General features: G+C 39.5%; 1 protein-coding gene across 1 annotated transcript; it reads right to left on the bottom strand.

The window, feature by feature from the left end:
• Positions 1 to 2,530: 2,530 nt before the first annotated feature.
• On the bottom strand, positions 2,531 to 12,526 carry TAF5L (TATA-box binding protein associated factor 5 like). The gene is made up of 5 exons (XM_083350820.1): positions 12,144 to 12,526; positions 10,789 to 10,933; positions 8,057 to 8,161; positions 6,501 to 7,225; positions 2,531 to 4,981 (listed from the first exon to the last, which is right to left on the bottom strand). The coding sequence occupies exons 2-5, from the start codon at positions 10,928 to 10,930 to the stop codon at positions 4,181 to 4,183; spliced, it is 1,773 nt and encodes a 590-aa protein (XP_083206946.1). The 5' UTR covers positions 10,931 to 10,933; positions 12,144 to 12,526; the 3' UTR covers positions 2,531 to 4,180.
• Between the last annotated feature and the right edge of the window lie 155 nt (positions 12,527 to 12,681).

Genomic DNA, 12,681 nt, shown 5'->3' with positions numbered 1-12,681 from the left:
AACATCTATATGAAGCCGCTGGGTGAGATCATTCGTGGTTTTGGAGTTGGGTATCACCAATATGCTGATGATACCCAGCTTTTTATTTCGACCCCAAACCACCCCAGTGATGCCCTTGACGTGATGTCCCGTTGCCTGGAGGCGGTCTGGGTCTGGATGGGGAGGAACAGGCTTCGACTCAACCCTGACAAGACTGAGTGGCTGTTCGTGCCGGCATCCTGGGAAATTCCGATTATTCCATCATTGGCCATGGGGGGTGAGCTATTACCCCCCGTAGATAGGGCCCGCAACTTGGGGGTCCTTCTAGACTCACAGCTCTCTTTGGAAGAGCATATTGGAGCTGTGACTAGGGGGGCCTTTGCCCAGGTTCACCTGGTGCGCCAGTTGCGGCCCTATCTAGACCGGGATGCCTTGCGCACAGTCACTCATGCGCTCGTGACCTCTCGTCTAGACTACTGTAATGCTCTCTACATGGGGCTGCCCTTGAGGTCCACCCGGAGACTCCAGCTGGTGCAGAATGCAGCCGCGCGAGTCGTCTTGGGAGTTTCCCGATACTCCCATGTTACACCTCTGCTCCGCGAGCTGCATTGGCTACCGGTTGCTCTCCGGGTGAGGTGCAAGGTGTTAGTTATGACGTACAAAGCCCTTCATGGCATGGGTCCGGATTACCTACGGCAACACCTGCGACCGGCGTCAACTTCCCTCCGTCCAGTGCGCTCCCACAGAGAGGGCCTCCTCAGGGTGCCGCCGATCAAAGAATGCCGATTGGTGACCCCCAGGGGGAGAGCGTTCTCTGTGGGCGCGCCAGACCTCTGGAACCGCTTACCGGTTGAGCTCCGGACGGCCCCCGACCTCCGCTCCTTCCGGCACGATCTTAAAACATTCTTTTTCGAACAAGCTGGCCTGGTCTGATGGGATGGGGTTGGGTTTTTAAAATTAGTTTTTAACTTAATATGTATTGATTTTATGGGCATGATGTTTAATGGTTTTTAATGGTTTTTTAATTTTTGTATTTGATTTTTATTGTGTATTGCCCTGTTCACCGCCCTGAGTCCTTCGGGAGAAGGGCGGTATAGAAATCAAATTATTAAATTATTATTCTTCCTTGCTCTTCTTTGAACCTGTTCTATTTTTTAAAAAAGTTTGTGTAGTATAGTTTTTGAGATAGGATCTGATCAATGTAGAATGTTAATTAATTAAACTAATATGCCACCCATCTCCCCAGTATGGCAACTCTTAATACTTCCTGAGATATATAAATGAATGAAGGACGTCTTCTTGGATGCCAGCTGTGATCTTATTGTGTTAGATAATACCTGTATTAGGCAGCTCCAAAACACAAAATGTACAAGGCTTTCTGTTTGTAGAGTATTTATTATGATTCAGCTTAGCCTCTTTAACAATATGAGCCTATGCATTTAAACATTTGTGCTATTTTAGATCAATGCAGCTTAATTCTTGCTGTCTGTGGCATATTCTTCCTGTTGTGGGTGTCTGTAGGTTTTTGTTGTATTTTTGAGCCTAATCTCAATAATCAATAATAAGGAGATCTCTAAGAATTTTGCTGCCATTCTGATTTGGAAATTCTTTTGTTTTTTCCCTTCTATTTGTGTGTGCCCATCCTGTACAGACAGTTAGAAGCAATCAGCTCGGAGTCTCACCCCTGCAAGAGCTAAGAGGGGCATGTTAATCAGAATGGAGGCTTTTTATAATAGTAGCTCCCACACTATGGAACATACTTCCACAAGAAAAGGTCCTGGCACCATCATATCTGGCATTTAGAAAACGTTTTTTCAACAGGCACATAACAGGATCTGTTGTCTTTTTGTTTTGATCTGTATTTTCTTAATGTTGAGATAATTAACTGTGCATGTTGTGGTGACAATTTTTAGATGTGTTATTCATGCTTCTTCAAAAATTGCTACTCAACTGAATTTTAAAGTGATGGAAGTAGAAAATAATTAAACGCACAAGTACTTGTCTTTAATTTAAATGTAATGAAATTTTATGCCCTTTGTCACAGCTCCCTTTCTCTTTCAAACTGGAGTCTCCATTATAATACTTTTCTTCTCAAAAGTTGAGCATTCAATCCTAAAGAAATATAAAAGCATCCAACATTGTGCAAGTCTACTTTCACGTGTGTAACGGAATTCCTCTACTTTTCTCTGCAATTCTGTGAGTAGTCCAAAATCTACTCTGCAATATTTCACAATTGTACAAAGTTTCAGAGGGTTTTGAGGACTGAATAAACTTTAATATATTCCTGAAAGAAAACCTGAATTAGATTTGCTTCCTAGATATAGCTATTTATATTGCATTGGTTTTTTAAAGCACTAGAAACTTTTGTATACTTTTATTAAAGTTGATAAGAAATGGTTGCTCATTTTACTGTATTTTTTAAAATAGTAACCAGTAATTTAAAACATGTTACTTTTAGGTTTGTTTAAAATCTGCTTCCTTCAGCCTCCACTTCTTTGCAAAATATACAAATTTAAGTGGATAAAAACATGAATAGCGCTTGCAGCATGTATATGGGTAAGAGAAACCTGTCATGGATTTATTTTCAAGCAAAGTTATGCAATCCATCAACATAGAGTCCACAATGTTAACAGATATAAAATTCAGAGCCTGCTTAAAGTATTTTTGGCTGAAAAAGACATATACAAAAATTAATATATTGGGGGAAATGAGGCATACAAGATGTGTAAAAAATATGTTAGGGAAAGTTGCATACAAAAATGTTTTTAGTTTTAAAAAAAAAACAATTTTCAAAATGGTACCGAACTCTGAAGAGATTATTTTTGTATATTTGTTAGACTGACATGGACAAGATACAAAAAGATCCTTACCCATGTGACAAAGTTAGATTTTATCTACTTCATAAAATCTGAATTCCATACAGAGATGCCAAACTTTTCTCTTTAAACTAAACATTTTAATTAAAAAAATACAAAATCTTTTTCCCCAAAAGCAGAAATATTTGATCTTCTCTTAGAATGAAGAAATTAAAGTTGCTGTTCCCACCTTCCCGTTCCATTTTGCATGCTGACATTTGTATATGAAAATTTACTGAAATGTTTATTTCAGTAGAAAACATCACATATTGACAAAGCTGCATCTTCTAATACTTAATGATTTAGTGATACTAATTTCCATTCCCTGGATATCTTTGTTCATATTGTCTGCAAATAATGTTTCTGAAGAGAGGAATTGTCTTTCTACATGGAGTTGAAATGTGCTACAATACATTTGGCCATGTTTTGCTGGTTCCTTCCACAGCTAATGTATTATTTCATCTATTAATCTTCTAGTATTTTATGTCATCATCACAGTGCAAATAGATAAGAGAAAACCCCAAATTTCTGATCTAGGAATAGCTACAAATGTGGTCCATATAAAGAATTAAAACCATTTTATATATTTGGTAGTGACAACAACTGCCATATATATTTTAAAAAATAATATAGTGGCAACACTTTCTTTCCCCTTTAATCCCCTTCTACTCTCTCAAAAGTCCACTGCAGAAGGTTGGGAAACTATCTGGGACATCACAGGAGATTGCAGTGGAAAACAGCCTTTTTTCTCTTCACCCATCAGGTTCTCTTATGTTGGATGAAAACATCCACGGACGGGAAGTTTTTAAAAATTTTTTATTTAGATCTAATCAAACATATTTTATGCTGAGTTGGGAAACTGCCCTTCAGTGTTACTTTAAACATTACTGAAATCTTATATATTTGGAAACATCCTCAGAACAGAACGTATTTTTCTACCCAAGGTGATGTCACATGTACTACATAATTGTTATTTTGACCCGTCACTAGTAGAAATAGGTAGGATGTTCCCATCAATGCGGGATTTTTAAGTGCAAATGCTCCAGTGATGATTTTACTTGTTTGGACCAGGTTTTGGACTACCCCTATGCCAAAATATTCTGGGCTGTTCATTTTATTACATTGCTTCCTAACTTTGCACTAATATAGAACTACGGTGAAATTCTTCTATTGCTCTCCCTTCCTATCATTTTTACAAAAATAAAAGATACTTTCAAATACAGTACTTCCATCATTCTGGATGTCTAACAAAGGGAAAGGGGAAAATTCACAGTCAATTATATATAATCTCAGTTTATAATAGACTCTAGTTTTCAATAACATCTTCTGTCCAATTTTCAAAAAGGCTAATGTTCCTGATTCTCTTGTGCAATTCCAGTCACTAAAAGAAGGTTACAGGCCATAAACTGTACACTCAGTACATTATTGATCTGTCCAGTATATACTCCAACTAGCTCGCTGGAAGAGCCGTCTACAGGAGCATTGCAGTAAGTGTTTCGAATATCCCAAACCCGAACAGAGTTGTCCATTGATGCAGAAGCAATCAAACTACTATCTGGGCTAAAAGTAAGGCTGGTGATACTATCTGTATGCCCCCGCAGTTCTTTGTAAAGAGTTCCAGATGCCAAGTCCCACAATTTTAAGCGCTGGTCTTCACCTGCTGAGGCCAAGTACTTACCATTGGGAGAAAAGGCAAGGGACAGGACAGGACCCCGGTGACCTGTAAACAGACGTACTGTGTTTCCTTGCTGGGTACTCCAGAGGCGTACTGTTTTGTCTGTAGATCCTGTTGCCAAGTAGTTAGAATTTGGATGAAATTTGATGCAGTCGACATCTGCTAAATGGCCCGCGTATATCCGTAGGGGATACGTCCGATCAAATGACCAGAGTCTTGCTGTACGGTCATGAGAACCACTAGCAAAGTACAAACTGCAAGGGCTGATGTCCAGGTCCCACACCGGATAAGCATGTCCTTGGTACAAGACAGTGTTTGTAAAACATCCAAGATCCCAGTATCTAATAGTTGTATCTTCAGAGCATGACAGCAATCCTGAACTGTCTGACAAAAAACTTGTGCTATACACTGGCCCAGAGTGCCCTCTTAATAACTTCATTTCAGTTCCTACATCATCATCATCATCTTCAGCCTGTAAAGAGAATAAAGAAGTTTCTTCAGATGATTTTTCTCTAGACTTTGCTTTTTTAATGTCTTTATAAAAACAATAACAGGACATTTTGTTGTCAAAATGTTCCAGAATTTTTACCAGTTACAACTAACAGAAATAAATAGGCTCAGTAAAATGTGGTCTTCTTGAGTCCTTCGCAAAGACCAACTTGGTTGCCAAATCCTACACTAACTAAAGTTTGTGGCTCATACAAAAGCAACCTTATGTAGAGAAATCAACCTTAGAAATTTTCAGCTTGTGTACCATTAATATCACTTTATCCAAGAAATGGCATAGAGCAGGGGTCTTCAAAGTTGGCCCTTTTGTGACTTGTGGACTTCAACTCCCAGAATTTCTCAGCCAGCATGCCTGGCTAAGGAATTCTGGGAGTTGAAGTCCACAAGTCATAAAAGGGCCAACTTTGAAGACCCCTGGCATAGAGAGTGCATCTACTGCTGATTCTCTTTCTGGGAGAATGTAGGCCTATTGAAATTTAAAACTATAACTTACATGGAATTAGTACCTCATTCAGTGAATAATCAATCCAGTATTGTTGCCCTCAACTACCAGTATTAATAACAAGCAGACATTTACATGAATCATTTCATTACCCAATGTTTTTATAGAGAAATAGATCTGGGTGTCAACAATATACTGTAACACTCAAGTTTCAAATCTCTTGATGAGCTCTCTCCCGTTTCATGCAGATGTTGAGAAGCATTGAAAATGATATGGAGTCCCAAGGGACACCATATAATAACTGCTGTTTCAAAGAGCAGCTGTGTCTAAGAAGGACCATCTGAAATGTACCTGAGAGACGGAAACAGGCATTGCTATTTCTATTATATTCCATATTTCTATATCTGATCCATGGCTAGAATATTAAAACTGCTTACAGGTCAAAAAAGAATTCTGTACATATGTTACTGAATCATAATAACTTGCCGTAGAGATGTACACAAAGAGCTGGAGGAATTAAGATGTTTTGCATCTTTTGCAATTATATTATTTTAACAGCTGGATGTATAGTAACATGTAACTGGGTCTTCCTTATATTATTTTTTTGCAGACAGATATTTGGACTCAAATATTATAATTCACCTTGATTTGTGCCTTTGAAAAGTTGAGGTGTATTACTGTAAATGCAAATGAAGAATGAAACTGCCATCATTAGGAGTTATAATTGGCTAATGAAGTGTGCAATTAAATAAGGCCAAGTATTTGATCAGTTTTACTATTATCAGAGGTGGGTATATGGATAGTTTTAACATAAGTCTTTACCCACACAAAATAATGCTAGCTCACTATCATTTCGCACTGCCCAGCCTACCCATATGACTAACAGGTAGAAGGAAAGCACCAGTGTGAGGCAGATTTTGCTTTTGCTTTGGTTGTGAGAACATGACCATTTTTAAAATTTCTCACATAAAACATTTCAACATAAAAATAATACATTCTACCCATGATTCCAAAAATTTTCAGGATAACAAGATTCTCTGACCTCTTCATCCAAGATATCACAGGCCAAGTGGATTCGGGAAATATCTACTAAATGAGGCTCAGATTTCAGCTTCTTGGGCCGCAAGCTCCACAGCTTTACACAGGAGTTGTCAAAACCAGCAGCCAGCAGCTTGCTATTTGGCGAGATCTCTGCCGTATTCAGCAACTGTTCAGTATTATAGAATGCATAGAAACATATGGTTGTAAGGGAGGGTGGCCCATCTTTGACTCTTTTAATGCTATCTTGCAAAAGGTCCAAGGCTGCCTCATTCTGCAGGATGGAAGCAGGCATGTCAGTAGGTTCTAGGCCATTGCTCTCACTGCGTGAAGAGCCACCACTAGCATACAGCTGGTAGTCCACTCTCTTGGCAGGCTGCACATCTAGGTGAATATGCAAGGATAGGACTTTGCAGAGAGCACTGTTGTTATCGCTCTGGAGGTAGCGGAGGAGGAAGTTGTAGCTGTCTTCCTGGAGGCGGATCACATACTTATTGTCCAGAAATGTCCGAAGCTTGAAGTTGGACAGGATGTCTTGAATTGTTAATGTAGTTTGTAGCTGTTCAATGATGTCTTTCTGGCTGGCATTCTGTAAGAACATCCCATGGAAGCGGCTGTAGAAACTGTCCACTGTGCTCTTTAGGCCATTTTGGACCATGTTGAGATGGAGGTAGACAAAGAGAGGGTACAGGAGTGGCATCACTTCCTGGCTATGCTGGGAATCTGAATCTAAACATCGAAGATAAAGAAAGATCACTTTTTACTCACTGAGGACTCAAGCAAATATTCGAGTGAAAATTAAGCAAGCCATCTCCCACCCCTTTTACAGATAGCCTTTTGATTATATTTTTTAAAACAAAATCATGGAATATTCAACATTACTTTTTGTTCATTACGAAATACAGGATAATTTTAAAACTCACATAGGAACCCTGTCTACGGCAGAATTAAGAGTTTGCAAATAAGTAGCCAGTTACACTCTGGCCCTTTAAAAGATTTGCTCTGGTAACAAAATGCCATTCCGTCTATGGAACTCCAGCCAAGGAAGGTACTCAGTTTCTTTACTTTGTTTTGGCATTTGTGGTAGAGAATAACATGCCATCAGAGTAGAGATAAGTGTTAGAAATGGAAGATACAGGGACTAACATTCCAACGGCATTTGCAAAAATCACATTCTTGGCCCAATGACTAAAGGTTGGTTTAGAGTTGCCCGCAACTTCCTGTAGTCGTTACCGCATATCTACATGGCAAAAGAGGTTGATGGGTAAGTGTAGGTTGCAAATGGCTGCAGATGGGTCAATGCAAACACTTCCCATGTCATGCAGGTGTGTGCGTCCTGCATGCTGATTGGTTGATCTGACTTGTTCTGTGCATTGCTGTTTGAGTGTTCTCTAGCCAGAACATTAACATTTGCAAATGTATGAATACAACAGTTATGCAACTGTCTACAAAAGCATACATGCAGTGCTGGAGAAATCTGCTTGACCTTTAAATCTGGCATACAATGTCAAGGAACTTTTCACTTAACAAATCTATAGCTCCAACCTGGATTTTACCCACCTGTCAGAAAGTTCCGCAACCGCCCAAACTGTACTTCATATTGTTGGGGCTCTGCTAAGCAGGGGGCAGCAGAAATCACATTTGTACAACCCGATTCAGATTGTACTAAAAAAATAAACAAAAATGAAGACAATTGGCTTTCAAAAGCATTGAATGCTGCAATGTAACTTGCTGCTTTTTTCATTCAGATACATAACTTTTGCATTTTTAAAACAATCTAGCAAACACCAGTTTCCATTATTTTTATAGGACAAATGGAACGGGTAGTAATCAGGTTGAAAATAATCCCCCATTCTTGGTATACTTCTTCTCTGTATGTAGAGTTTACAAACAAGTTAAGATTGTTAAGGTAATGTCTTATATTTCTATCAATCAAGTTTACCTTTTTCTTGATATAGAATGAATTCACATATGTAACTAAACTAACCACACACAAACACAAAAATAAGTATTTAGCATACCTTGTTATCAGAGATTACTATCACAAAAAATTGATGGCACATGAAATGTCAGAATACGTTATTTCCTTTGAGCTAGGCCTATTCCTAACTTAAGTGGGGATTATTCAATAACCATATAATCCATTATCATTTTTAGAAATCCATCTAAATGTCCACCATAAAATCTGAAAAACTGTACTCATACTAATTTTACCTTGAGTATAGCTATCTATGCAATCTAGAATCCTAATTAAGCCAAAGAGGGCTTCACTAACTGTATGAACTGATCTTACACAATTTTAAAAGAAACATGGGTGAGAGGAATGAAGGAAAGAGTCCTTCCCCGTCCTCTGAAATTCCACTTGAGGCATTCTATATGCAGTACTGTGGCATGAGAGATGCAAAATGAGTTATTTCAGGCAATCAAAGACAGAGACTCTGATCACAGAGCTCCTGCTAGCAAAATATACCTTTGTCTGATTTTTTTCAGAAGCCTATCCCTTTCAGCAAATCCTCTCCACCTTTGGGGCAAGCAAAGAACTGAGAGGGCCAGAGGGGCATAAATTCCTTTTTCCTTCCTGAGCACTGGTTTGATTCATCTCATTGTGAGACTGAAATAATTTTCTAGATTATGTCTATAAATAAGCCCTCAGGATGGCTAGATCTGTGGCTCAGCATCACTATAGATTCTGCTTATAGTGGAACCTCTACAATTAATTACTTTCCTATTAAGCTGGAAACCTAAATTTCACTGTTAGCATCCCATAAAAATCCTACAAAAAATCTAGAAGCAACTTTTGCAGTTACGTTGGCCAACAGTTCTCAAGACTGGAAAAAAGACACTTCAGGAACTAGGAATATATCTTAATCAGCTTGTGCCATGCAAATCCTACATAATTTAAATTCTATTAATTTAATTAGAGTCTTCCATTCATTGTCTGTGGGTTTACACAAGATATACAAAAATAATGAGCTCTGAAGATTTGGCTAAGGTAATTTAACATGTATTCCAGCATCACTGCAAACAAGAATGAGCAGTCCATATATCCTTTTTCCTATGAAGCTGTTTTTACTGTTTTAGACACACACTAATAATGCCTCCAACATATTCATGGAAAAAACACATATGATGTTTGCATAGAGATGCTCTCCTCTCATATAACCTGAAACGGTAGATCAACATAGATTTCAAGCAAAAAACTAATGTAGTTGCTTATATAAGTATGGTCCCTGGTATTTGCCCCCAATCATAACTTCAAATTGCATGCTTTATTGCTGTTTTAAAATGCAATTATTTCCTATAGAACTGTCCAAAAATGACATAACATCCTTAAGTTATTTAGATTAATTTAATATAGCCATAGAACCCAGAATCAACACACCAAGATTTTAAATATGTATAAGCTCATAGGTTTAGAACATATATACTTCTTAACCACACAACCTCCCATAATTTTAATTTTGCTTATGAAATAAATGTTCCAACTCAATGATTAATTTAATTAACTAAATCAATAAAAGTGCAGTTTCTCAACATTTCAAGATATACAGTAATAATTTAAAGATGCAGTTCCCAAATGAATCACTTTCAAACATTCAGCTTTTGCAGATGTTTCATTATATCTTCTTATTTCAAAATCTCTAGCAAGTTTTCCTTGCAAATATTAACTGATTAGTTAAAGAACCAGTTTAGTCAAAAGATTAAGGCACAGGCCTAGAAAGCAGAACACTCTGGGTTCAAGTCCCACCTTAGCCATAAAAAAGGCTTAGCAGGTTTGGGTTAGTCATTCTGTCTCATTCTGACCCAGCCCACCTCACAGGATTGTTTTTGGAGGGAAAATAAGAGGAAGATCTGTTGGATATATTCGCCACCTTGAATTATTTGTAAAAATAATGAAGATGGAATACAATAAATAAAAAATATTTTTATAGTTATGAAATTATTTTTAATTACTATAATTATGAAAATAGTTATAAATAAATCATTTCGATTACAATCCTGCTTACACAGATGTCTGCAGAGGATATCAAATAAGTCAAGATGGTAGTTGCAACTATGTAATAAAAATCCTACTCCTTAAGTGCATTGTTCATGCAATGCGTGGAAAAAAGGATAGGACTTTGATCAAGCATTCCTAGCTATCATGTTGACTTTTCTGAGTCCCCCACCCCTCACCTGAATGCTGCTGAATTGGGGTCACTATGTTCAGTCTCTTCCCAAGTATATTCAAAGTAAATGCTTAGACATTTTGTAGTACTATAAAAATAATTTCATTGTTCCTTTCTGCATACCTGTTAGATTAGCTGCCATTTCTTCGGCTGTGTGGCATAAGCGCAACCCTTGTTTCAGAGGACCCTCTGAGTCTACGTACTGCCTGCGTTTGACATAGCAGGAAACAGCCATCTGAATCTGTTCGGTGCGTACACGTTTCATGACCTTCAAAGAAAGAGCAGAATTTTAATTGCAAGGAAACAGTATAATCATGAGATTTATGTAGAATTTTCTTAAGACATAGTTACTGTAAGCTGCAAGTCTCTGCCATATTTCAGTCCGGAGAGAACCCCTCATACAATATTAGAAGGTAGTGTTTAGATTTCAGCACTTTGAGATGGATGAGATTTATGACAACGAAATACTTTCAGGCTTATGGGTTTTTTTAAAATTAAAACCTTAACAAAATGTTGGGCAAGGATTTTGTCAAAGAAAACTTCAAATTGTTACTGGCCTCATTTATAAATCACATAGAACAATGTTTTTAACCAATCTATTGATCAAATAAACCATAATCGCTGTGTTCACTGAGAATCTAACTTTTTAGATTTCATGGCACCCATCAAATTTAAATTACTTGGAAATCTTTATTTGCAAACAATTTTCAACATTATACAGCGTTATTATGAATACTCCAAGTGATATCATAGGTGGGGAATTTGTGGCTTTCCATAACTTTCATAACTTACCATGCTGGCTGAATTGCTGCCTCCCCTCCTAACTGTTCAGCCTGCAAATGATATTCTTTTCTCTCCATCAATCAGAGACATGTCCCCCTAAATACTACTCCTGACATACCAACAGTCTTGGGTCATCAACTGTTTCTGTACAATAAGCAATGATATTTAGAACAGTACAATAGAATTAAAATTACTGCTAACCCCTACTGTGGCTATTTTATTTAAACTCCCAAGGGGATTTCTATTCGCTCAGTATCCAGAAAGCAAAAGATGAAACATAACCTAATATACGGCGGCTAAATATAAAGCCCACTTATTCAAAAGTTTCACGGACTGTGGCTTCACACTCCAAACCTTAACGAGGCAAGATGTACAAACGACCTCCCGTTTCTATGCCTCTTCCGCCCCATCCGTCCCCAGGGAAAAGCACTTGCAAAAACAGAAGGGAGGAAGGCAAGAAAAGAGGGATAAAAAGATGATGGGGAAGCATGCACAGCGAGAAGACACCCAGCTCTTCCTGCCGCTCCGGCAGCTTGCACCGGCGGGGGGAAGAGGGGAAAAACCGAAGCCAAGAGCCCGACTTTAGCCAGGGAGGGCCCGAGAGCGCTTCCGCGCGCCACGCGCAGCTCGGCTGGTCTCGACTCTCCAACCCGCCCGAGCAAAGGAGCTGCTCCGCGGGGAAGAAACATACTCACTGGAGCATTGCAGGCACGGAAGAAGGGAGAGAGGCAGAGAAAGGGAGCGCGCTAGCCGCGGCGAACGTGGGTGATTCCTAATGCAGGCACGCGGCGGAATTCCTGGGTTCGCGCCGTCAGTCACTGCGCCCAGCCGCGCGAGACGACTCCGCCGCGGTTGCTGCTGCTGCTGCTGCTGGTGGTGGCGAAGCCCGCGGACTCCGCTGGTGGCGCGAGCGGTTTTTCCTCCCGGGTGAGTCTTCTGCAAACTAAGCTGGCTCGGACGTCCCGCGTTGCAAGGGCTGGCGGCGTGAGCTCGACGACCGTCGCGGCTGAAAACCGCCGCTCCATGACTGACGGAACTGACTCGCAGAAACCGGGGTGGGGAGGGCGGAGGGTTGGGGGGAAGAAGGAAAGGAAAGGCAGGGAGAAAGGCGAGTGCGCAGGCGTGGCCTTCAAGCCAATGGGAAGGCGCTGCTCTTTCTTTTCGACGCTCAGCTAGGAAGGCCTGCCCGGTTCCTTTCATCCGGATAATTAGGTGACCGAGAAGAGCACGAGG

The sequence above is a fragment of the Vipera ursinii genome (assembly GCF_947247035.1).
Source record: "Vipera ursinii genome assembly, chromosome: 1".
Classification (NCBI taxonomy): Eukaryota; Metazoa; Chordata; class Lepidosauria; order Squamata; family Viperidae; genus Vipera; species Vipera ursinii.
The sequence above is the reverse complement of the archived record's forward strand: the minus strand, read 5'-3'. Positions and strand labels throughout refer to the sequence as shown.